At 44.4% G+C, this 27,314-nt stretch overlaps 1 protein-coding gene across 1 annotated transcript in view; it reads left to right on the forward strand.

Moving 5' to 3' along the window:
• Window positions 1-6,180, forward strand: part of EXOSC5 (exosome component 5) — a 20,770-nt gene extending 14,590 nt beyond the window's left edge. Inside the window, exons 5-6 of the mRNA XM_018556018.1 lie at window positions 627-716; window positions 6,078-6,180. Of these exons, the coding sequence (XP_018411520.1) occupies window positions 627-716; window positions 6,078-6,170 (183 nt within the window). The 3' untranslated portion in view covers window positions 6,171-6,180. The remainder of the gene's footprint in view (window positions 1-626; window positions 717-6,077) is intronic.
• Window positions 6,181-27,314: the final 21,134 nt, after the last annotated feature.

Genomic DNA, 27,314 nt, shown 5'->3' on the forward strand with positions numbered 1-27,314 from the left:
ATGTATTGTCTGCACTGTATTAGCAGTATATACTCTATATAGAGTATATACTGCTAATACAGTGCAGACAATACATTTACAATTATACTAACATGAATGTATTAAATGATCTGTATGTAGCCCTGTACTATGGATCATTTAACCCATTCATGTTAGCAGAGGATCATTGTAAATGTATTGTTGCAGGCACTCTATATGTACATGTACTATATACTACATATAGAGTGCACTGAACAATAGATTTACAATTATCCTCTGCTAATATGAATGGGTTAAATGATCCGTAGTACATGATATGTAGTCCTGTACCCCCTTTTCCACTTACAGAGCTAGGTTATTTTTCTTTTAAATAAATATTAATGTAATTTTATTGGTATCTATCTACCAGTAGCCTCCTCATTTCCCACCCTCGGCTTATATTCGCGTCAATACTTTTTCCCAGTTTTTTTTGCTAAAATTAGGTACCTCGGCTTATATTCGGGACGGCTTATACTCGAGTATATACGGTATATATATATTTCTTTTGAAGTTCTTTAAATTTCTGTAGAGTGCAAACCTTATTAGAGTTGTATTCAGTGGAAAAACATATGTAAGAAGTGATATTGACTATCGCGTTGTATTATCAGGAGAGCCGTGCAGTGTTAACCTTTGCACTAGAGAGTACAGAGAAGAAGGTGTTGATGGTTTGCTCCCGAGGCATGTATTCCCCTGCAGAGGTAAGGCTATAAGATTTTTATATGGTTTTGTCTTTATTAAAGCGCAATTGAAACGTTCCCTTCCTCCTAAAGCAGGTATAATGTGGTGCTCTCCCCTCCTAATACACAGACATGGCAAACCTCTCACAGACATCAGTACATCAGTACACAGTGACCCCTCTAATACACATATATAAGGACGCATACCTTTGCTCTCCTCTTAACACATTTCTGTTGTAGAAACTCACATCTCTTTAATGCAGAGATATCAAGGCACAGACATCTCTATTCCTCTTACAGAATTCTGGGAGCACAGACTCCTTTATTTCTCTTATAACAGCAGCTTCAGGGCCTCTTCTCCTATTAAACTGATTGGACCCCTTGCCTTCTGATGCACAGATGTCTTACCGTAGTATTAATGTCTCCTGGCTGGGTCATGAACTGCAAAATGAATTCTAGCATACTCTACTCTGTAAAGTTACTGATCTGTAGCTGCCGAGTTTGGCTCCTGAATGTGGCTGGCTTCTGTGTATTATGCAGATAGCTGTATTATATTGATGGTTCTTGGATGGCCATGGTACTGCATTATGCTATCATTTGTATTTTTGGACAGTACTGAGTGGTCTCTAAAGAGTGATGAGATATCTGGCAGCCTCTGAGTCTGCACAGTAATGCAGAGTCTCCATATGACCCAACGGCTGCTCTGCTGATTGTTGATTGGTTCAGAGAATCCATTATGCTGCAGACACTTCTTGCAATGGTCACTGACAAGCAGCAGGAAATGGAACCCCCTGTAGAACTTGCATATGAAAGCAAAAATGCAAGCACCTCTAGAATGGGGATTACAAGCACACAGTACGAAGACTAAACATTAGAAAAATGGCTAAATACACAGATGAAATGCATATAGGGGAGCTGTTCTGCCTGCCAAAGGATTTGTATTAATGTCCATCAAGAACGGAGGTTCACACAGACCTATAACACAGCACAGCCAGGTGGATGACACCACTTAAGAAGTACAGTAGTATCCTCTCTCCGCCCCTCAGCCGGCTGATCGGACAGTGAAGGAGCAGCAGCTGACTGATGAGTTCATCCTCTTTCTGTCTTCTGCTTTCTATTCTTTTTAGCATGTTTCTTTATTACATTTTGATGCGGCACGCCTGTCTCCCAGAGTGATTGTAGCTGTATAGGGGGATGCAGTAGGCCGATGCCAAGTCAAATTCAGGTCCTTACACTAGTTGCATAAAAAAAAAAAAATATTATAATTACTTATTAATGAATATAAAGCTGCTTTCATTTGTGTTTTATATCTGCCTGGAGTTCAGCTTCTATTTTTAGCACTGGTAGACTGGTGCTGGTAGTTGTTGACCTATGCCAGCGTTTCTCAATCTTTTTTTCAGCCATGACAGCCTTTAACCCCTTCATGACTGAGCTTGTTTTTAGTTTCTGTTCGTAAATGACTGACACACTTTTGACATTTTTGCTGTGTGATTCTTCCACGTCAGTAATATACTTTCTTACAAAGTGCACCCACACATATTATATATTGTTTTTTAGAGGACAGATAGGGCTACATATTTATATCACATATGTGTGTCTAACGCCTCACTTAGGACAAATAAAATATAAAAAAAGAGAAAAAAAACGTTAAAAAAAACACTTTTTTCCCAGTTTTGATTTGTAGTATTTTTTTACAACACCAGCACAGCTAAAAAAATGCAATAAATACATTCATTTATTTGTCCCTTATTTTTTTTTTTTTTTTTACACATTTTTTTATTTTTTTTACACTTTTCACAATTTTTTTTTTTTTTTACACTTTTCACTTTTTTTTTAAATTAAAAATTGTATTTTATTTATTTAATTATATCAAACAGTCATTGTGAATTAATCTCACTGTTACTGCTTGATAAATTAATACATTTTTGGTTATTATCAGGCTGCTTCAAACTTCAGAACAGCCGATAATAAGTTAGTGACACTGATCCTGCAGCAGTTCAGGATTCAGCTGTCACTATAGGTTTTCTGATTGTTGCAACAACGATCAGCAAACAAACATTCTTCTTCCAGGAATAGATACATTATAGGAATAGACACATTTTGTATCTATTCATGAAAGAAAAAAAGAAAGAAAAAAAAGCCAGTATAGCTTGAGAGAGATATCTCTCTCGATCTATACGAGCTGTCAGAATGCCGGCATGTGTGTCCGCTTTGCTTTGACTCTCAGACACCCGATATTAAGGTATCGGGTGTCTGAAAAAGGTTAACCCTTTCATTAATGAATGCCTCTGTAGTAAGGGCATCTATTAATGAATGGTAAAAGCTGATTCTCAGCGTTTAACAGCCCTCTAAAGAAGCAAATAACTCGTCACGTACAGTGTACGTGACAAGTCATTTGGTCCCTTTGTGGCTGGACGTACAGTGTACGTCTCCCGTCACGAAGGGGTTAAAACTATGCAGAATCTTGAGGCATCCTAGTCTAAAATGTACAAAATCTATACCAGACCCTTATCTTATCTTATCTGAGATAGGGGTCTGGTATTGATTTTAAGGGGGATGCTACACAAAAAACTATGGGGTTTCCCCCTTTCACATCAGTGCCCCCTTCAAATCAGGTACTCCCCTTTACATTGGGTGCCACCTTCACATCAGAAGACTCCCTCCCCTTTCACATCAGAAGACTCCCTCCCCTTTCATATCAGAGCCCCTTTCTACATCAAGAGCCCCACTTTACATTCGGAGCCCCACTTCAAATCAGAGTCCCCCTCTTTCACAATCATTTCCATGGTGCTGGTGGTCCGCCTGCCTGCCACATGATGCTGTGGCGTGTTGAGAATGGATGCCCTATCCTACGCCCCATACCAACTATACGAGTGCCTAGTCATCCAATCAACAGTCACCCCCACTGCTCCCTCAGCCATTGTTGGGCATTTTAGGAGCTTTACAAAAGAACAGAATATCATACTTCTATAAATAGGGGTGGCAGTTCAGTGGCTTGAGTATCTCTGGGAATGGTATGTAAGGGTGGGGGTGCTTGGATTTGTCAGAAGACGCCCAAATGAACCAAACATTGTTCCAGTACTAACCTTGCATGCATAGTTTTGTATCTTTGCATCCATACTGTCCTACCTATTTGCAGCAAAATACCTGCAGGATAACATTTACCCCTGTGTAACTGCCATAGTGACACCCAGGGGCATAAATACAGATCACAGGGCCCCGTAGCAAAAATATGATAAACTGTAAATAATGACACAAAAATCTCTCATCTGGTGCATCTGGCATCAGCTATCCAACCGCTCCAACCCTTAATGATACAGTACTGTGTTATCTTCACATGTTTAATTTGCCTCAACAGCCTAATGGGGCCCCTTTCCACCCCCAGGCCCCATAGCAGCTGCCTAGACTGCTATACTTACGCCACTGGTGACATCACACAGCTCTGTCCTTGTGTATAGGTAATTCTAGACCTAGGTAATCCCAAGGCTCCCTTGTAATTGGTTCTATCAAACAGTGTTGGGACTTGGAGTTTCTGGGGTGGACCCAAAGGCTGCTGACAAAGGCACTAGACCTCTTATCCTGTGCAGTAGCTCACCTCTCTGTCTGCTCTGATACCTCTCACAGCCTTTTCATCATATCTTGGAAACATCTCTGGCAAATATCTGACATCCAGCTGTTGCTGCATCCGCACTGATAATTCGGCAGCCATGGTTTTAGCTATTATAGTTCTAGGTGGGGTGCCAAAAAATTCATAGCCTTTCACAATGACTGCTGCCTCTTTCCATCCTGTCTTATGTAATCTCTGTACCAATCTCTCTGAGCTGGAGTGTATCTGAATTTATCTCATAAGTTATAGATTCTCCCGGCTGAATACTGATTATATGGACCATAAACCTCTGTATGTGGCACTGCGGTAGCCGTCATTGCCCGCAATAGCTCTTGTCTGTCATTGTGACCCTGAGCAGATGGCATAGAGTCTGTCTCACAGCTCCCTTCTGTCACCTTGCTGTAAGGAGAATATAGCACTTGTCTCCTCGCTTATTTCTGCCTCTGTCACCCTGCAGTAGTAATGACAGACATACAATGTCATGGCTACTTTCTGTGTAACCCTGCAGAGGGACAGAAAGACGCCATGTCTTAAAGCTCCTTCTGGTTCACCCATGCAGAGGGAGAGATATAATCCCTATTTTATAGCTTCCATCTGTGTGTCACCCTTCATTGAGGGCAGATAACATGTATCAGCTCTTCTGTCTCTGTCACCCAATAGTGGGCTGGACAGGCTGCAATGTCATTGTTCCCTTCTTTGTCTCCTTGCCTGAGAGGGGGACAGACTTCATGTCTCACAGCTCCCTTCTCTCTGGGTCACCCTGCATTGGGAGGGACAAGCTCCATGTCCCATTGCTCCCTTCTGTCTATCTCACCCTGCACTGGGAGGGACACACTCCATATCTCATAGTTACCTTTTGTCTGTATCACCCTGCAGTGGGAGGGACACACTCCATATCTCATATGTACCTTTTGTCTGTATCACCCTGCGCTGGGAGGGACAGACTCCATGTCTTGTATTCCCCTTCTGTCTGGTCACCCTGCAGTGGGAGGGACAGACTCCATGTGCCATTGCTCCCTTCTGTCTATATCCCCCTGCAGTGGGAGGGACAGACTCCATGTGCCATTGCTGCCTTCTGTCTATATCCCCCTGCAGTGGGAGGGACAGACTCCATGTCTTGTATTCCCCTTCTGTCTGGTCACCCTGCAGTGGGAGGGACAGACTCCATGTGCCATTGCTCCCTTCTGTCTATATCCCCCTGCAGTGGGAGGGACAGACTCCATGTCTCATCGCTCCCTTCTGTCTATATCCCCCTGCAGTGGGAGGGACAGACTCCATGTCTCAACCCCCATCTTTCTGTGTCACTTAGCAGTGCGAGGGACAGACCCCCCGTCTCATGGTCCCCTTCTGTCTGTGTCACCCTGCATTAGGACGGACAGACCCCTTCGTCTCAAGGCCCCTTCTGTCTGTGTTGCCTTGCAATGGGCAGAATAAACTGGTCTCATGCCTCACTTCTCTGTCACCCAGCAGTGGGAGGAACTGGTGGCGTTTAGCCTTTCCCACTTTTCTCTATTCCTTGTGTACAGATTCTCGCTCTCCTCTGCTAGTAGAACCCCCCCCCCCAGGAAGAGCGAGTGAGAGACAATTTAATAAAATGATGTTAAGAGAATCATTAAAATTGAACAAATAGCTGCAGCTCCCTCTGGCAGTTCATAAACTGAGCGGGTAGATATGGGGGAGGGGGAAGGGAGTGGGTGCGGGGAGCCTGGGGGTTTAATAATGTGTCTTCTACTCCGTGTGTAATACAGATAGCTGGCTTCCCTCTCTCTTTACAGCTCCAGCAGTGTGTTGCAGCCGCCCAAATCTCTGCCCAAAAAATCTTCCAGTTCTACAGGGACTCCGTGAAGAGGAGATATTCCAAATCGTGACCGAAGGAAAGCTCTCCAGTCCCATCATCCTGGAAGGATTCCTCTACATAGACCTCAATTAGCCTTTATTTGCTTGTGCTAGAAATAATTCCCGGAGCCCCCTTTTTTTTTTTTTTTTTTTTTTTTTTATACTTGCCAAGTGTTTTTTTTTATGTGCTCTTATCTCATATATGCATGGCTTACACATCTGCCCACGAAGCATCCCTTAAAGGAGAACATCAGTAATCAACTTTAAATTTGCATATTCTCGGGCTATGTATTTCTTTGGTTTAAAAGTGAACTTCAGAAGTCTGCATTGTGTAGTTTAGAGTGGACCTGTCAAAATAATCGCACTGCACACAACTTAATAGGACACAGTATTACTAATGTCACATATTAAACACAAAAAATGAGTCATGAATAACAAACAATTCAGTACCAGAACTCCCTCATTTGACCTACAACTTGGGCAACCTGGACCGTATGGTCAGTGGTGGCACCACAGCCCCTTGGGTGTTTTTTTTTAATGTCATGTTCTTAATAAACGTATAAAATGCCTGCAACTACTAAAGCAGTAATATGTAAATGCAGAAACTGCCTTTCCGATTACTGACGACAGTGATCTCTCTCTACAGAGGTCCGACACGTCCCCTGCTGAGTTAGATCGGTTAGACCTAATCTACCAGTAAATGGTGGGAACATAACTTCCAGCCTAATAGATTTTGGATCAGATCATGGAAATTGGTTTAAAATGAACATTTATCATAAGTCTGCTTCTGTTGTTGTACACACAGCCCTGGTGTTCTTACTTTATGGGAGTCAGGTATCGATTTTGCATATTTGGCTATGCCAACTTTTGTAAACATTAGAGGGGGGTCATCTATAAAAGTTCAACTCAGACGCCACTCACACTACACAAGCCTCCCTAGATTTCCCCAGTGGAGGAGATTCCTATATTCGTCAGCGCCATCTAGGGGTGCTAGTGTCATGCGAATGGCATCCATCGGGTGGAACTTTTACCTTTTGTGTCTCAGTTATACTGCATTGCCCAGTCACACACTAATATAGTCACCTTGTAAGTGGTAAATATTCCACTCAACCCCCCAATACCCTCAACAGCTTCACTATAATAGCTGCCCCCATCATATATTTTGAGGACCACATGTACAGATACTTTTCCAGCTCCAAGACTAGACTAGCAAAAAAAAATCTAACTTTAGGAGGCAGCTGTCATTTGTAAGGGGTAGACGTAGCCAGTGGCGCCATAAGGTGGGTGCGGCCCGAACCCGTGTGCCACCATTGGGTGACACCAAAATGACTGACAGTCATTTTGGTGTCACCCCTTATGAAAAGTTGGGCACTCGGTCACGGACCGAGAGCCCAAAAGTGTCAGGAGAGAGGAGGGGACCCGGCGGCATACCTTATCCCGCCAGGTGAACGTCCCCTCCTCTCTCTGCCGGCGTCCATCACCAAGACATCCGCCGGTAGGCGTCAAAAAGACCACAGCGCATGCCGATGACGGCATCGCGCACGCGCGTGATTAAGTCACGGTGGGGTGTCACCCGGTCCCCGCCCCCGGGTGACACCCAGCCTCGGGATGCCACTGCACGGAGCTCCTGGGATTTGTACATCCCTGTTTTAATGTATGGGTTTTATTTTTAAATATAAATAAGGGATGCACCAATACCATTTTTTCAAGTACAGATACTGATACCTGTCCAGGTCCTCACAGACACAAGTACTGATACATTTTTGTTTGTCATGTGACAGTTTTTCTAAAACAATACAGACTAATGATTTCAGGACAGTGGTGGAGAGCCAGAGACAGGCCCCAGCTGCAACCGCTGCAACCCTGGTAGTTCTAGAGAAAATGCCAAGTATCGGCACTGGTATCTAAACATCCCTAGACACAACATTTTATGCAAGGGAAACCAAGTCAAGCAAAACTATATCTCATCTTTCAAACCCAGAATTATGGTGTGCTTGGCAGGATTTGTGCTCTGAGCACCCCCTTTCACCACCTGCCGGGATGAGCTCTTACTAACAATCTAGGCCTTTCTTCTTCAATTTTCCTTCTTTCACATACAAAAGAGAAAAAAGTGCCAGTCGCCTCCATTCAGTTTATTTTGGAGCCGCGTTGCTTCCCATACTAACATTTATCCCATCACTTCACCAGAGACTGAAGACATAATTGTGTCTCAGACTGGTGTAATTGAGGCTTGAGTCATGCATGGAATAGTGGAGGAGCGCTCCAATTGTCATATCCGCTGTCTGCAGGTGACAGGTACAGGTTAATCCCACAACCGCTCTATCTCCGCTGTCTCCTTTTTCTGTTCTATATCCTCACTCTTTCGCAAACAGCCTCCAGGAGGCCATATTGATTGTTTCCCAGGATCCTTTGCTGGAGCGTGGAGAAAACATTCCAGATTTAGTTTGCTGTGACATTGACACGCTGAAATGAAATGTACTGTTGGCAGAACGGTGCATTCATATAGAACTGTAAATAGGTTTTTTTTGTAAACAGTTATTTTGTGTTGTGATTGTTGTGATATTTTTTTTTACAGCAAATAAACATATTTAACGTCTTGTTTGTTGTGGTATTTAAAGAAACCCATTCAGAGAAAGTGTTTGAGTTTGGAAACGTTTTTTATGGGTCTATTAGACCCCAAGTGTCACCCTTCCACTTCAAAGAAGCTATTCAAGCACAGATCGCGCTTCAGTAGCTTCTTTCCCTGGCTTCTCTAGCCAGGTAGTGACAGATGAGGAGCCAGATGTGACGCAATCAGCCTCGCTTCCGGCTCCATTCAGCGGGCAGGAGAGCAGCGTATGCATGTTCACCGGTCTCTCTCCCTGATTCACGCCGACAGCCGCGATGCCGGTCCCAGGCCTGCAGGAGGAACAGTTGACCCAGGAAGCAAGGCGGGGGTGTCAAATGAGACTGTGACTGGACAGTGAAAGGAGATGCAGCCCACCTCTCTGTCACGCTGCTTTAACTCCTATCGACATGCTTCTTGTCATTACATATACTGATTGGCTCCTTGTGCTTAGGGGGTGGCTTTAATGGCACCACAAAGATTGTATAACTGCACCAAAGGTTACTATAATAGACACAAGGAGACAAATTGCCCAGCATGCTCCGTCTCCATGGAGCTGGGTCAGGGGAGGTACTGGATTCCCCAGAATCATGGACGGGTTGGGGGGCTAAAGACCAAGCCTCCATAGGTGAAGCAGACCGTCCGGGAGGCTGATAAAAAGGTAGCCGGTGGGGGCCCTCTTCCTGCAGATAGAACAAGGCTCCCGCACAAGAAAGGTTCCAAGGGAACATTACCATCCAGAGGAGGAAACACAAATACTGACGGACTATCTGGGGGACCGCCTTTTAAACTCTGATGAGATTGTGTTTCCTGCCTCTGGGAATGGAGTCATGTTTTCTCATGTGCTGTCCTGGAAACGCGATAAGGGGAAAAGGATTAATATCCTAATATCCACATACAGAAAATCTGTAATAAATCAAGGCAACTGGACTTGCTGTATTTTTATTGATGTTTCGTTGGTCATCTGACCAGCTTTCCCAATTCAGAATTACTTGTACAAAAATTATTTAGGAATAAATATGGTGAATGTTGCTCCAATCAACATAGTCTGTTTATTATAACCAGAGACCTTATGGAGGTAAGGTGTTGATTGCATTTGCATGATTGGAGCTAGCAGGTGTTATTAAGCTGCCCATAGGAGGTGTTAAAAAAGCATTGTATGTGGCAGACAATAGATGCCCCCCCTGCCCCTCCTTTGAGGACAGTCAAGTACACATCCTAGATAGGGAGGATGACTGGTTGTGGTGCAAAAGGGGCCATTTATGTTACAATGGAGAAGCCAAGCTTGAATAGAGATGGGGGAGGGGCAGGGGGGACATCTATTGTCTGTCACATACAATGCTGTTTTAACACCTCACTCTGGGCAACTTAATAAGAGCTGCTAGCTCCAATCATGCAAATGCGAACAACACCTTACGTCCATGAAGCCTTTGACACCATGCTGCTTATGATAAACTGATTATGTTGATTGGAGCAACAGTCACCATATTTATTCCCATTATTTTTCCTTTGGAATAGAGAAAGCTGAAAAAGTCTTCAAGAAAAATACCGCAAGTCCAGTTGCCTTAATTTATTTTTTACAGATATACCATGCAGAGCCGTAGCTAGCTCTTTTTGCACCAGAGGCAAGAATATTTTAATTTTTTTTTACTGTTGGGTGGGCTCCGGGGAAGTATCAGGCATTTAAACAGACCCTTAATATTTCCCTTTTAAAATAGAAAAATAAATTGATGACACAGAGTGATCAATCTTTTTCTGCAGACTGTTCTAAATGAATGGAAAGTACAGAAGCTTCCCATTCATTCAGAAAATATTTTCTATCAACCAGTTTCTGAATGGGGAGAAGCCTCTGTACAGAGTGCTACTACCCATTCAGAAATTGATGAATGAACAGGAAGTGATGTAAAGCACTTCCTGCTGATTCATAACAGGGGACACATAGTACTCTGTGTCCTCGGTTATTTACAAACACTGGAGTGATCAGCTGATCTCTCCAGTGTTTGCTCTGCCGCTCAGCCCTACACAAAGGGGCGATACAGCCTGCAGCTTCCACTCGGATCCCCGCTGCTCTCCCCCACCTGTGTGGGCACAGACAGCGGAGATCCGAAGAGAAGTGAAGCATTGAAGCCAGCAGGGGGGACGAAGGGTGAGGAGCGAGCGAGCTGTCGACTGTCAGATCCTGGCCAAGCGGTTTTCTTTTTTCTCACCCCTCAGCCATTCTAAAGTGGCGGTTCCCTCCTCTGCCCCCCCTGCTGGCTTCAGCGCTTCACTCCTCGGATCTCCGCTGCCTGTGCCCATACAGGCGGGGATACATAGGAGAAGTTGCAGGCTGTGCCGCCCCCCTTCTCCCTGCCGCTCTGAGCCCTGGCTGCGCCCCCTCGCACCTGCGCCCGAGGCACTCGCCCAGCTACGGCCCTGATACCATGACTTGGATGAATGAGAACCTTCACAGAGACGTATGCATGTGGACTGATCTTCCACAGGAACTGGTGCTGTCTAGGAAACTCAGTGGCTTGCTTCTAAACAAGGTTAGATGTGTCTTGAAATACACAAATGATAAATGACAATAAATATGTGTAAAAAATAAAACTGTAGAACGTTGATTCAGTGAATATCCAAGTGCCTTTGTGTGTCAGGGAGGAATGTTTATCCTGCGGGGAGCAGATTGCAGGATGCTCTTGTAAAGGTTTATTGCTGTCCTCTGGATCAACTGCAGCTTTAGATTTTTGTGGTTTTTTTTATGTCCTTTTTTTTTCCACCAATACAGTTATGTCACAAAGAAAGGCTCACAGCACTTCACCCTCCGGCCTTTGAAGCAAATGCTACGCCATTTAACAGAACCTCTAGAAGCCCGATAGCGGCCAATCTTATCTGCTATCATTGGATTCTCCTTACACGGATTCTCCTTTGGATCCCCTGAGGAGAGCTACAGACACTTTGATTGGATAATCTCTCTTATTTAATCACATCTTCCTTCCGTCTATTAATGTGATATCGGCGCGCTATTGTGCGGCCAGCCTGCTGCTTGTGTACACACAAAGCATTGCCATCACCATTCTGTAAATCATGCTCTTCCCTCCGTCAGACTCCTAATGTGTCCTTGCGGGCAGATAAAGCATTGTCTGCGTTATCTGGTCGGACAATAATAAGGCGCCTTTCTTGTTTCTCCGCTAATCTGTGATGTCACCCCTGATATTCCTCCATGTCAGTGCAGAGCCATCGGGTTGGCTGTCATTCTGACAAAAGCCTCCCGTAAAAAGGGACATAAAAGGCAAATCGAGGTTTGTTTATCGCAGCTTTGAACTGAAGCCTTCATAAGCCAAATAATGGGCTGCCTTAGATGTGTTCTGCCCATGGAGCAGTCATCAGGTCTTGAGTCACCGAAATGTCAAATATTCCCATTGCTGCTCAGCCAGGAGGACTTTTCCATGTGTTATTATTAGGGATGCACTGATTCCGGTTTTTCGATATAGAGTACCGATATTTTTTTCCGGTACTCGGCGATGCCGAATACTGATACTGGAAGTCTCATTAAGGTGGTAAGTAAAGACTCGCCACCCGCCTTCCCGATTAGCAGGAAAGCCGTCTCCATGCTCCCTCGTCTATAGGTGACGAGGAAGCATGAAGCCGGCTTTCTGGCCAATCAGGAAGCCAGGGGGCGGGTAATGACTCGCCGTCATCAGTTAGGCGGTGAGCCATTACACACTGCCCGGCTTCCTGATTGGCTGGGGAGCCAGCTCCATGCTCCCTCGGCACCAAGTGACGAGGGAGCATGGAGCCGGCTTCCCGGCCAATACTTGTGAAAATGCCCTGATACCAAAAAACGATACCCTTGCTTTAATTTTTCAAACTGATTTGGCTGCCTTAGGTCTCGTGCTTGCTGGGGACCTTGGACCACCCTTCTGGGGAACCACGTGGCACCTGTTTACAGCGCTTCCGCCACCCGCACATCTTCCCCTCCCGAGACCCTCCACATCTCCCCCTTCTGAGAACCTCAGTCTGAGACATCAGGCCGGCACCCCGGAGCAGACGGTAGCAAATTCATATATCATTCTGCATTGCTATATAATGTATTGGTGGGATTTGTAGTCCCCTATAGCTGGTACCATTCTGCATTGCTGTATACTGTATTGTTGAGATTTGTAGTCCTATATAGCTGGTGCCATACTGCATTGCTGTATAATGTATTGTTGGGCTTTGTAGTCCTCTCTAGCTGATGGTATTAATCTGCATTGCTATATAATGTATTGGTGGGATTTGTACCGTAGTACTCTATAACCGGTGCCATTCTGCATTGCTGTATAATGTTATTGCTGAGATTTATAGTGCTCTATACCTGATGGTATTCTGATGGACTACAATTTCATGTTTAGTCTACTAATTTGTATTGAGATTATAGTCGATCATGAGGTGAGCTTGGAGCGGTGGCTACTTTACAACACACACAGGGACCATGGGGAACAAAAGTAGCCCCCCTCCAGAAGGAAGGACAGTGTCAGCATTAATTCAGAGACGATTTGAGGATCTACAGCCCAGTGATACACAAATACATTATTATTAATAGTTAATGTACTTGAAAGCATTTTTGAGGTTTACCTCCTGAGTTTAGTGTCACTTTAAGTATTCAGATTCATGCATAAACCTGATTGTGGCTGGTTCTCTTTAATCCCCTTAATAGTCAGTAGCTAGTAAATCACATTCAGTGGCCCTTGCAGTGTTTTCCCCAGGCTCTTAGTGTTGTGAGATTCCAGCTTGTGACTAATGCTCAGTAAATTACATTCAGTAGAAGAGATTAATATGCCATCGTATTTTACATAATAAAAGTACTGCTGGAATGCAAATTCTGGCAGGGCCGGCTGAGGCTGCGACAGTTAAATGGTTGAAGAGGACTGGCGGAGGCGGCTTGCTTACCTGGAGGCAGGGCCGGCCTTAGGCCTTTAGGCGCCCTGTGCGAGAAAGCTTTACAGCGCCCCTCAGTGACCACACCCCTCAGTGGCCACACCCTTTAGTGGCCACACCCCCAGTAGCCACACCCATTTATCACCCATATTTTTGGTAAAATATAAAAAGACTGCTCGCACACCCCTAAGGCCGGCCCTGCCTGGAGGAGTTTATGACATTCCTGTATACTGGTTGATATCCTGAAAGATGTAATGAGGAATAACTAACCTCCAGGGTCCGGGCTTCATGTGTACCAGTCCAGGACTGGTTGGAAGGATTTGGCTGTCTTGCTAATCTCCTAACTATAGTCTTTGTGTATTAAAGTAGAACTTCACCCTTATATTAAATGAGGCAACAAAGACACCTTTAGAAATGTTTAGTAATGGAATCTATTCTACAAACACATACTTCTAGATAATTCCTGGCTTTTTATTCTTTGTATACTTAATTTTTAGTTTCCTGTCCATTCTTCTCACGACGGCCATTTTTACTAAGGACAGATGACTCAATCTCTTTTTACTTCCTGGAACTCTGGCTCTACCTGCTGGAACATCTGACCATTTACATCATCTCAGGGGGAAAACATGCCTTTTCCCTCTCAAGATCTCAGGAGAATGTACAGTTACAGATGAGATTTCCAAGGAGGGCAATAGTGATATAACCTTCCAAGGTGAGGACAGGGCTACATCACCAGTGCCTCACTCAACCAGGAAGTGGAAAAAGAGTTATTGGAAGTAAAAGAAAATAATGTTTGTTTAACTAATGAATGTAGGATGATTTATCAGCATGCTGAGTAGGGATGTTCAGATACCAAGTACCGTACTCGGTACAAGTAGAGATACCTTTCCAGTTCCAAGACTAGACTAGAAAAACACCTCAAAGGAGCATACGGAGCTCCTGGGATTTGTGCATCCCGGTTTTAATGTATAATTTTTTAATAAATATATATAAAGGGATGCACCAATACCAATTTTTCAAGTACAAGTACTTATACTTGTCCAAGTACTCACAGATACAAGATATCAGGCAGACAGGGGCCAACCAAAATAAAGACAGGGGCTATTGGCCCCCCACTAAAAATAGTCTCGACTGTGATATTTACATATGAATGGATGGAGCTATTTATACACTGCAGTACAAGTTCATTTGTTAGGTAGACATGCCCCCAGCCCCCTAAATTATGGTGACCATTCGTCCCCGGGGACAGTCCCCTGATTGAAGAGACTGGCCCCGGACAAATTATGTTCCCGGATTTTGAATTTTTATACTCACCTGAACAGTGGATCCACCAACGAGCGCAGCCTCCCGTCTCCCACGCTGCCAGAAGCTGCATACAGCATGTGCCGGTTACCATTTAAACCAGCGCGCTGTGTGCAGCTTCTGCAAAGATACGCTATTAGCATAGCTGGGAAGCCGGCTGCACATTTTGTGTAGACCTTACCCTAATACAATCAGCTGTGTCCCCTCTGATCAGCTAAGCAAAACAAATGGCAAACGCACTCATCAATTTGTTACCAGCTTTACAGCAAGGTGCACATGGAAGGGCCTTATACAATAAAACAGCAAAAAGTTTTCACCAGCCAGCATGCAAAAAAACTTGTCTCACCGCTAGGGTTAAAAACAGTGCAACTAAACCTCTGTTTTTAACCTTAGCGGGGAGACAAGTTTTTTGCATGCTGGGAAAACATTTTGCTGTCCCTCTGATCACCTGCCCCCTCCCTCCCTCCCCAAGGTCTGTATTGATCTCCTCCGGCAGCTGAATCACCAATCCGATTTCAGTATGTAAGTGAATGGTTTGTTGTTACTGGTTATTGCACTTTGCTGCATGACTTTCTGGATACTAGAGTGAGCCAGGTCATGTAATAGATAAAACAGGGAAGGGATGTTTTGTAACATAGGTATCTGTACATGAGACAGTAATGGAGAATTGAAGAAGAAACAGATATTTAAGTGTTTCTGTGCGTATTGATATGTGTCTTGTATTTATGAAATATGCATTGAAATGCGCAGAAAGTAATAAAAGCTGAAGTTTATTCTGCTTATATTTTGCCTTTCCCGGTTCCTCCTTTCCCTCCCTATTAACATATTAATACATTTCTTTAAATAAAACCTTCTTGTTTTTATAGCATACCTTATTTTAGACCCTGTGATGTCATCACTTGGTCTGTGTGCTTCTCTATGTAATGTAGGAAGACCATGCCTTCCCTGGTTCTTCCTTCCCACCTCTTTAACACACTAAGGACATTCTTAAGTATAACCTTTCCATTTTCATTACATACCTTATTTTAGACGTTATCATTAGGTCTCTGTGCTTCTTTATACAATGCAAGCAGATCATGGATGGAGGGAGGGTCCAGCAGGGTGCCGTACATAACTTCCTGAAATCATCACAGCATCCTACCTCAGTACTGGTCTCAAGAAGCCTCAGTCCTGACGCAAGCAGTGGGTGGGCTCTTGGGAGGAGCTATGCAAATATCACAATGCCTGGATAGGTGGATGCCAGTCTGGTGGAGTGGGTACATGCAGACCACCCTAGATAACGGCACTCCAGCTGTGGTGAAACTACAACTCCCATAATGCCTCTGTCTTTGGGAGTCATGCTTGTGGCTTCCAGGCTCCGGCATTACCTCGTGGGACTTGTACAGGAATAGCCAAACTCCGGCCCTCCAGATGTGGTGAAACTACAAATCCCATGATGCATCTCTCTCCGGGAATCATGTCTGTAGCTGTAAGAATCTTGCAATGCCTCGTGGGACTTGTAGTCCCACCACAGATGGCGGGCTGGAGTTGGCCACTCCTGATCTAATGCGTTGACAATCTTTTATGGCCCAAGCATTGCTTGCAAACCAAGTCAAGAAAAACTATATCTCAACTTTCAAACCCGCCATTACGACGTGCTTGGCGGAATGTGAAAATGTGCACTGAGCAATAACCAATGGGAGTTGATTTACTAAAGCAGGGGTGGGCAAACTCTGCCCCTGCAGCTGTTGTGAAACTACAAACCCCATGAGGCATTGCAAAGTTCTTACAGCCACAGGCATGACTCCCAGAGGCAGATGCATCATGGGATTTGTAGTTTCACCACAGCTGGAGGGCCGAAGTTTGCCTACCTCTGTACTAAAGGATAGAGACTGCTGGTGAATGTGGACTAAGCTCCATAACTAAGACAAAACTGCGTTCACTTTGATCAACCAATCACGTGCTACCACAGTAGAAACTAAGAGCTTGGTAACTAAAGCCGGCATACATACATAGATTTCTGTCATTCAACCCTTGGGCTAAACGGGAGAAGTGGGAGAAGTGGGATAGATTTCTCCATCCGCGCTAAACAGCCAATCATTCCTGAGCACAGAGCGTCACTGCGCCTTCACACTGCGCGTCCTGACCCATCCGCGGTATCGCAGTTCTCCATATTACAGATCCCCCCCGGACGCGCTCTGTCTCTTCTCTGCATAACATTAAGATATTATTACATCTCGCTGATGATTTTTTAATTGCTGCTCGCACGCCGTCTGCAGTGAGGACGCTTCCCGACTGGGAGCGCACTGGGGCCTGTCAGGCCTGAACCAGCGGAGTGCCAGGGAGTTGTCACTGCTTGTGTCAGTGAATTATCTCCAAAACACAGTGTCCACATCATCTCCAATTGAGCCGTCCGCATATTATCTCCGGGCCCCCTGCACGGCGCTGTCACCGCGCTCTCCCTTCACACATCTCCCGCGTGGTGGGAACGCCATGGGGGGAATGACAGGAAGAATGACATTAATCTCTGGACGAATGTGAGATACATGCTGATCAGGCATTTCCTTTGTATGAATGGAGACGGTTTTATAACGAGACACTTTATCCCGCTGCGCCCTCCGAAAGTAACGGAGGCTTAAAACTGAGCTCCGGCTGTGCCTTCAGTCTCCTCTCCTGGACTGACATTGCTTACTCTGATTTCACTGCACACTGTGAGCTACTCACAATGTGCATTACAAGCTGCAGCAAGTCAGATATAGCCTGCATCATTCCCTGGCTGGAGTGCAGCAAGCATCATCTAGCACTTTCCTCCCCAGTCTGACTGTCCCCGCCCCTATCATTCATCGGGCTTCATTCCTTTCAATCATGGAGGCTCGGCATTACCTAGGACGGTCTGCAAATATAGCCTGTCTAGGAACGCCCACTCCTCCAGACTGACACCCATCCTTTAATGTTAGGGATGCACCACTAGCGTTTCTTCGGTATCAAGTACTAGTACTGATATTTTGCTTTCGGTACTCGCCGATACCGAGTACCAATACCAGTGCTTCCACTAGCATGGAGCAGGCTTCCCGGGCAATCAGGGAGATGGGTGGTGGGTAATGACATACTGCCCGGCTTCCTAAATGCCGGGATGCTGGATCCATGTTGTTTGGCCGGCTTGATTGTGATTGGCCGGGAAACCGGATTCCCAGCCAATTAGCATCGAGCCAGCTTCCCAGGCACTCAGGAAGCCAGGCGTAATGACCCGCCTCACGGCTTCCTGATTGGCTAGGAAGCTGGCTCCTGGCTCCCACAACAGCTGGAGGGCCGATGTTTAGCTACCCCTGGTAGAGGTGATCTTCTGCCTCTTTTTATCATGAGCAGCAAGATTGCCAGTTGACAGCCCTGTTGCCTGTTAAAGCCGAGCTCCTAGTTTGGGTACCCCCATATGCAGCATTATGCAGAGAAGATAGCCCCTTTCTCATCAGTCCCTATCATACACACTGGGGCCAATGTGCCGAAATGTCATTTACCCTACCAGGATGTATCTGGGTTGTGGGCTGAAACCCTGACTGTAGATACAAAACATACAAACTCCATCAGAGAGCGTCCCTGGTGGTAGGGATGCACCGATACCACTTTTTCACTATCGAGGACAGTAGTGATATTTTGCTTTCGGTATTTGCCGATACCGAGTACCGTTACCGGTGCTTCCACCGGCATGGAACCGGCTTCCCGGGCAATCAGGAAGCTGGGCGGCATGCAGCTTGATGCAGATTGGCCCGGGAAGCTGGCTTTCCAGCCAATCAGCATGGATCTGGCTTCCCGGCCAGATACCACACTTGTATTCCATTGAGAGCTACAAGTCCTTCCGTTACGGTGACTGATTTCCTGTCGAAAGATCTGTGAATGGATGACATGGCTGTGTGGGTGGAGCTACACTAAGCCATACTGAAAAAAACCAAGAAACACCATTCTGCTGGGAGAAGAACCCTGAGATTTTGGTAAGTGGGGGAGGCGTTTAGTATGAGACATGATCGGTATCTACAAATGATTCAATGGAGACTGTAGTAATACTATCAGGCTGTTTAATCCAAGGTCCCTAATGAGGTCATGTGGCCACATTTTATAGGTTAAGTTTACCTTTCTGACCATGTTTCATGTTATACCCATATTTATGGTATAACATAAAACATGGTTTCATGGCAGGATCTGTGAATGGAGAAACTGCAAGTCCCATCAGCTACTGCGTCAGAGGTGTTTGTGGTTCTCAATGGAATGCAAGTGCAGTGATGCCACTTCCGCCTGTCTAGGGAACCAGGAATTCTTCTGAAGGAACTAGAGCATCCTTTCCCATATTGGTATCAGCTGGGAGTGTTGACAGCTTCAAACAACTTCTAGATGATTTCCTCCATGGGCACAACATACAAGACTATGTATGGTCTTAGGAAAGTCCAACTGGCACACACTCACCCACGCACATAGGTTGGACTGGATGGACACATGGATTGGACTGGATGAACACATAGGTTGGACTGGATGGACACAAAGGTTAAACTGGATGGAAACATTGATTGGAATGGATGGACACATAGGTTGGACTGGATGGACACATAGATTGGACTGGATGGACACATAGATTGGACTGGATGGACACATAGATTGGACTGGATGGACACATAGATTGGACTGGATGGACACATACATAGGTTAAACTTGATGAAAACATGGATTGGAATGGATGGACACATAGGTTTAACTGGATGGACATATAGGTTGGACTGGATGGACACATAAGTTGGACTGGATGGGCACATAGGTTTGACTCGATGGACACATAGGTTAGACTGGATGGTCACATAGGTTTGACTGAATAGACGCATAGGTTGGACTGGATGGTCACATACATTGGACTGGATTGAAAAATAGGTTAAACTGGATGGACACATAGGTTGGACTGGATGGACCTGAGTCTTTTCTCCAGCCCTATCTACTATGTAGCTATGATTATAAACCCATAGCATCCAAATAGCAATCTTGGTCTGGTTCTAATGCAGAACTTCAGCTGGTGAAGAACCACAAGTGGACATAATCTACAACTAGGGCACCATCCATTGCATACAAGTGCTCATTACCTAAATCATACACCAGAGGGCAGCGGCAGCACTCCACGTGTAATGGTCACATCCCCAGCAGACAGCTGTGAGCCCTGACTGTTACTCTCTCTGCATAATGCTGACATAGCAGGTTTATGTACAAATGCAATAATCTCAGCACAGCCGTAATCTATAACAAAAGAGCCGCCTCGTTTATGGTAATAAGCTGTATATTAAAAACATTTTTCAACATGTCAGCCCTTATAATGAGAACATTATGTAAGCTGCCCTCACAGAGCTGCATGAAATATACATAAATCACACACCATATCTGAAAATGTAAAGAAACCCCAAAAACATTACGGGATAATGAAAAATTAAATTGCAAGTCTATATGTCCCTCTGAGGAGCTGGATATCACCATGACTCACACAGACATAATGAAGAAGAAAAAAGTGGCAGTGAACAGTTTTTCAGCTGGAGTTTAAGTCGAAACCCGAGGGCCTTATCTAGCAAAATATCTAAAGCTGCAACAGTTCTTGTTGGATTACCTTGTATCAATAAAGAAGCAGCAAACAGATTCTGCTACACTTTTCAGGTGTTTAGCAAGTTGGTATCTGCATGCTGGTAAACCAGAAAATCCACAAATTCAATCTGGAGATGTCCCCTGTAATACTTCTTTTCTGCCACAAGATGTCCTCAGTCGCCTTGGTCAATTGACCACCTATAGTCATTCAACCTTGAAGACTGAATACATCCTGTGAGTGCAGGGTTTCATAGGCTCGGCCCCTGAGAGGTTTAACATGGGAGTTTAAGGATTTCAAACAAAATGCACTTGTCTTATTTGTCCCTGTACCCTGACCTAAACCACCCCACCCTCCCACTCCCATAGATTTCTTTGGGGCTGAAATGCACAGGTGGGGACAGGACAGGGAAGCGTTGACATGTAAACAGTCCCTGGAGGGAAGTATGCATCTATGCAGGGTGGAATGGCTTAGGTCAGGGCGCAGGGCAAAAAGGTTAAGTCTAAACAGATTTGTCTAAAAATGCACTTGTCTTTCAAGCCTGCAGCATTTTTTTGCTGAGAAGGAAATCAAAAAGGGCTCGGTCACATCAGTTCAGTTAAGCAGCGGAGATCAATGCAGGCTCCATGCCAGGAAACACAGGAAACAATAGTTTTTTATGTGCCCTGTTCACATACACAACACTGCCATGAGTTGCTAAATGCACATGGAGAGGAACAGAGAATGGATAGAGGGAGTTCTGTAGTCCAACAGGCAGGGCTGACAACGCTGGTTGTGATTTCAGTGCAGCAGACGCAGAGTTGTCAGACTAAACAGGGGGTTAGGAAATGTGAGTGTATTGAAGAGATTCACTTGATGTGTTTTTATTTTTTTTAAAGATTTTATCCTGATATACATTTTAAAGCAAACCTGAGCTTTCCGATGCAGGACAAAGCAATAGGTTCAATTTAATTCCCCCCACCCAGCAACACATACTGATATTTGCCCCCCCCCGCCAGACTGTTCAGAAAATACCTGGTGCTTCTGAGTATGAGGAGCATGTGATTCTCACATTATTATTATTATTATTATACAGGATTTATATACAGTAGCGCCAACAGTTTGCGCAGCGCTTTACAATATAGGGCAGACATTACAATCACAATACAATTCAAGACAAGATGGTAAGGAGGGCCCTGCCCGTGAGGGTTTACAATCTAAAAGATGAGGCTAGGTGCTCACTTGGGCGACCCCGGGACAGCGGTTGCCGTGTGGCCCCATTGATTTCAATGGGGTTATATCCGCGTGGCAATCGCTGAAAAAAGGTACATGTACCTTTTTTACGACACGCACCGTGCATCGTTTTCAGCCTCGATTGTGCACCAGGCAGATTGCGTCGGGAAACCATGCAATCTGCCTGGTGTGACTGGGGTGCCATTAGAAAGGATTGGCACAGCCAGTGTGATCAGCAGTGGTGTGGGATTCCGTGAGCTGTGCTGCCTTCCACACGGTTTCAGGCATGATTGCCACAAGGTCACGGATCGCCTAAGTGTGAACCTGACCTGAAAGTGTTGACCATTTGCCCAGGGGAGTCAAATAGGGGAAAGGAAACAAGGTGAAAGAGTTTACACTGTGCTCCCTTCCTCATCCTCTGTGGATGAATGGAGTGAAGCAGAGCGAAAGAAGGGTGAGGATGTGGTGCTGGAGATGGGGCATTAAAGCAAATATTGTCTATGTACAAGAGGCATGTGTTTTCATTCTTAATTGAATCTTTGTGTATTCTTCCACATCTGTGCAAGAATCCAGCGCCCTGTAATAAAGACCAGTCCCTGCTGCTCTCTCTCCTTGTGCAGGGTGACTGGTCTTGTATCCGCCCCCAACTGTAGTTTCCTGCAGGCAGCCTGTAGAGGGTGGAGCCTGCTGGGCCTCTCCCAGAGCCCTGCTCTCTTCATAGGCCATGTACAGTGCGATGATGTTGTCACTGCTCCTTTCACAAGATAATATCTGGTCTTGTGGTGCACACAATCTAGATTTATCTCCTTCGTGGCTATTGAGAAATAGATTTGCATTAAAGTGTACGTGCCTGGTATTCAACCTGTAATTTCCAGATTGAAATGGAATGTTCCTTTAATATAATTTCCTCGTTGCTCTTGTTCTTGTGCGGTGACTCAGAGAGGTGGCACCCCTCATACTCTTTGCTCTAATCTGAGTTAAGAGTTTTGTCATCCAGATAATCGTGGATAAGCCACGGCTTGTTAATTATAGATAGTGAAGGGCAGAAGGAGGAAGGAAAGTGTAAGTAACAAATGTATTTCTCCGTTCTAGTGTCATGTCAGGACATAGAAAGATTAAGATGTAACATTTAATGTCAGCACTGCAATAACCCGTGTCCATCCCAGTGACAGGTAGATGCAGCCGTAATTACACGCTATTAAGTCATTAGCATAGAGCCATGAAAGATTTCTCAGCAAGAGATTGACAGTCTATGGGGGACTTCCTGCCGGGATTTGCCTTTTTTACAAACATGGCGAGAAAGCAAACTAAACAAACCGACTTCGATGGAAATAACTGTACAGCGGAAGTTCCGTCTGCTTATAGTTTTCAATTCCTACTTCCTTCCTACTGGATTCATTACTGAGACTTTAAACTAGTATTAAACTCTCAATCTTTTTTTAATCCAGAATCCAGATCAAACAAATATAAATTGCCCAGCAAGATATTTCTTTACATTTTTGCCCAAGCACTTGCAGTCATCATGTTTCCAAACAGCTCCAACTCTCCCAGCTCGTCTTCTTTAAAGAAGAACTATGAGGTGAGTGCTTTTCATATACCTCATAGTGCTAGCCGACCTGTGACAATGAGACTGTTACAGGTCGGTCGGCTCAGTAGATCGGGAGGTGAGCGAACACATAGCGGCTAGTTTGTGTCCTCCCGTTACCCTAAGGAGAACTATGGGGAAAAGCCTTAACCCCATAGTTCTCCTTTAAACTTCTGGTTCAGTACAAGATCACAAGGGACAGAGCAGTAGGGATCTCAAGTCTCCCTGATGTTCAGGGAGTCTCCCTCTATTAGATAGCGGCTCCCTAACGTCCACGAGAGAGGCATTTTCTCCCTGAAAGGTTTACTCTGAGTATACCTTTCCCGTAAGATATCAGTGGGTAAGGTTTCAGAGTGAGGCTTGCCTCCTGGAGGAAGGCCATGTGATCTCTAGAGTAGCCTCAGAACGAGGCTTGGCTGCTTGCTGCACAGAGAGGGCGGACATAGACTACTATTGAGAGCAGGTACAGGCACTGCTGCAGGGTTGAGAGAGTGCTGTTAACCCTTTGTGGATAATATAGAATCAATTATATGTCCTGGTTGTCTAGTTATAGAGAACATTTATTTCATTTGCTGCCCATAGCAACTAGTCAACAGTGTATCAGGGACTTTACTCCTCAGCGTTTTTTTTACAAAAGGTCTTGGGCTGTCTAATAAATTGTGACCTTTACACGGATACTTGAACATCAATTCACAAATCTGATGTATATATAAATAAATGAATATCATTTTTTTTCACCATCATTTTATGGTATGAATCAATATTATTATATTATTGGTATACGGATTTTATTTTGCTATGTGTGTGTACGTGTTTGTGTGTGTGTGTATATATAGATATCTTTGTTATAATTATTATCATTATTCTTCCTTTTCTATTCTGACAGCGGCCGCTGTAAAAAAAAAAACAAATAACAGAAAGGGCACCTCCCTGAAATGAGACGGCACCTCCCTGAAATAAGGGATGGGATGTCTGGAGCAGTGTCCAGCAGCCATCTATCTACTAGCTTGGGGAATGGATAATAGAGAAGTGGGGAGTGAAGTGACTTGCTGTGCCTGTGTGTTTGTGGAAACACACACAATTTACTACCCCACACAATGGTGGCTGCATAGGATGCTGCAGGATGGGTCAGTGCTCAGCGGACCAGCTGATTTTGCAGGAATCTAAATGTTTTAAATAACATGGAGCAGCATCCATTGTAAGGGATTTAAACAAAATTTGAAATATCTGAAAAACCTTTTTACTGTAATATCACTTTAATACTACGTTAATGAAATCTTCTCAGCTTCCTCCAGTACAGAGCAGAAAAAGCTCACACAAGACAGTGTCACCTTGCCCAGTGGCAGGATCCAAGAATAGGTTGTGTTGGTGAATCGGGGAGCCTAATGATTGTCTGCACTATCACAGGATAGGAGGCCATCATTCCTGGAAGTGCCCTGTATTGTGACAGTATCGGGATGAGCACTGCTAAGGTATGTATAAGGGGTTGGGGGGACCTTTCCAGGGACACTATCAATTTGCTCTGCATGAAAAAGGAGACACAATATTGATTAAATATGGAGGCTGATTTTGCTGACCTCTCCTTCTGAAAATGGTAGTTCTGTGGCTGTCATACCGATTCAATGTCTTTGGTCCTATTTGACATTTCCAGTCTGAATGCTGGTCCCAGTTTAGTGACTAAAGGTATTGAAGCCACACACAGGAAGGAAATTAGCATTTCCAAAAGGAGGTCAGCAATGATAGCCTCCATATTTCTCTGCCATTGCTGAGGAATTAGCATTGGGAGCAGTGGTTGTGTTGCCTTTTATTTAATACCATTTAAAGAGGTACTGCAGGTTTTTCAAAAGTTCGCCCTTGCAGTGGGGCTACCACCGCACTACAAGGGTTAGCTGTTCACTTTCTTCTAGGGGCACAAATAAAGAAAATATACTCACCTGATCCTCAATCCTGCCTGGCCGCTAGTCCACTCCCTGCAGCCTCTTCTACCCTGGGCTCCTGCCTCTAACCTACAGGCTGAACAAAGAAAATATAACAGGTTCCTTTATCAATGCTTACAAGTGGGGATGACGGAATGCCCTGCTGTTTCCATTGTACTCTTTCATCGACCTGTTGTAATACCCGAATGGAGCTAGCAGCTTATTGGCTGCAATCTCCGTTCAACTGAGAATTTTCATACCTGCTCCTTCGATGAGCTGATTGAGTGATGCTGGGTGGAAGGGTGCTGACATGGGCACCCATTGTGGAAATGTGCACTGTGTATAGCCTACTGACATCTTCAGGTCCATTCACCTGCATCAGACGTGAGGACGCCGAGGGACATTCCTCAGCCAGAGCAGATTTGGGGGAGAGAGGTGAGCGCTGTCTGCCTCAGGACCGAGGATCTTCTTTATTCCATTCCCTAGACCAAAATGAGCAGTTAACCCTTGAAGTGCTTGGGTAGCACCACTGCAAGGGTTCATTTTTGAAAATCTTGGAGATCTCCTTTAAAAACACTTTTGCAGAGAGGAGCGCTAAGTTATAAATCTTCCATCCAGCATATAGCTGGGCGAATGCCGCTCACACAGCATCACCGCCTCTATATGGAACTAAGGATCAGTGGAATTCCCTATGCTCCTCTGCTGCATCTAGGGGCGGCAGTGCCGTGCACACAACACTTGCCCAGCTATACACTGGATGGAAGATTTATAAATCAACTCCTATATGTTACACACAATCTTCAATGTGAAATGCATTGCCTGCTTTCCTATACCAATAATAAACATCAGTTCAAATGCCAAATAGCAGTTTGTGAAACTCCTTCTCAAAAGCAACATCGCTTAAAAAGAATATATTCAAATATTCAAAATGGAGGCTGTCACTGCATTAATTTCCAGCACAAGTATAAATACACCTTTTGTACACCAACCAAAAGGATAACACAGGGGTAGGCAACCTCAACTTGGGCACTCCAGTTGTGGTAAAAATGGAAGTCCCCAAAGGCATTGCAAGACACTGACAGCCACATGCCTGATTGCAAGAGGCAGAGGCATCATGGGATTTGTAGTTTCACCACAGCTGCAGTGCTGAGGTTTCCTACCCCTGGCATAGCCCAATGTGAGCCTTCCTTAGAATACCACCTACAAGCACAGTGCTCAGTATTTCTACATAAATAGCATATTTCGCAGTTCATATAAAACTAATTGTAGAAGTGTTTGAAGCATCTCCCTGGGAACTATTGCTCAATACTCATTATATATATTGATCCACAAATGATTTCTTGATGATACCTTAGATCCACCTTATTTGGATACAATGATCATTGATAACAGTATCACTACTGTATATAGCATCACTATCATTCCTGTTAGATTTGTCACTGCCCAACACAGCATAGCGTACTCTGTATACACCTCACATCCTTGTAAATGTTCTGTATGTATGAATGATATCATAGCAGGAGAAATGTTCACAAGTCCCCAAGGACATATGATATTGGAACGCAAATGGATATCCACTGATGAAATAATGGCATTCTCACACATGCCTAGGTGTCAACAATAATCAATATCCATGTAATATGTGATTTCTCAGAGATTACAAATGCTGATATATATGGAAATGTGTTCTCAGGAATTACATTCAACTCTCAGGCAGTCAGAATATTTATAGTAATCGAAACAGATTAAAGTGAATCTTAGCAAGAGCACATTGTATATAGCCCAGCATTTGGAATCTCTGCGAAATCACATACTACATGGATATTGATTTCTGCAGAACTTTAATGGTCCATACATTTTTTAATGTGTGGGGAACTGTTTTTATATGTCTGTATATATTTGTGCTAAAAAAAGATAGAATTTTTACTGTAATTGGAATCATAACATAACAATCATATTTAAGTTTGGTTTCTTTAATGGCAAAGTTCACTTTTTGCAAAAGAAAAAAAAGAAAATCAATAAATGCAATCACATTATGAAAGGAAAAATGTGCATGTGTTCACTTTTGCTTTGAAG

The sequence above is a fragment of the Nanorana parkeri genome, unplaced genomic scaffold, assembly GCF_000935625.1.
Source record: "Nanorana parkeri isolate BGI_ZX_2015 unplaced genomic scaffold, ASM93562v1 scaffold221, whole genome shotgun sequence".
Lineage (NCBI taxonomy): Eukaryota > Metazoa > Chordata > Amphibia > Anura > Dicroglossidae > Nanorana > Nanorana parkeri.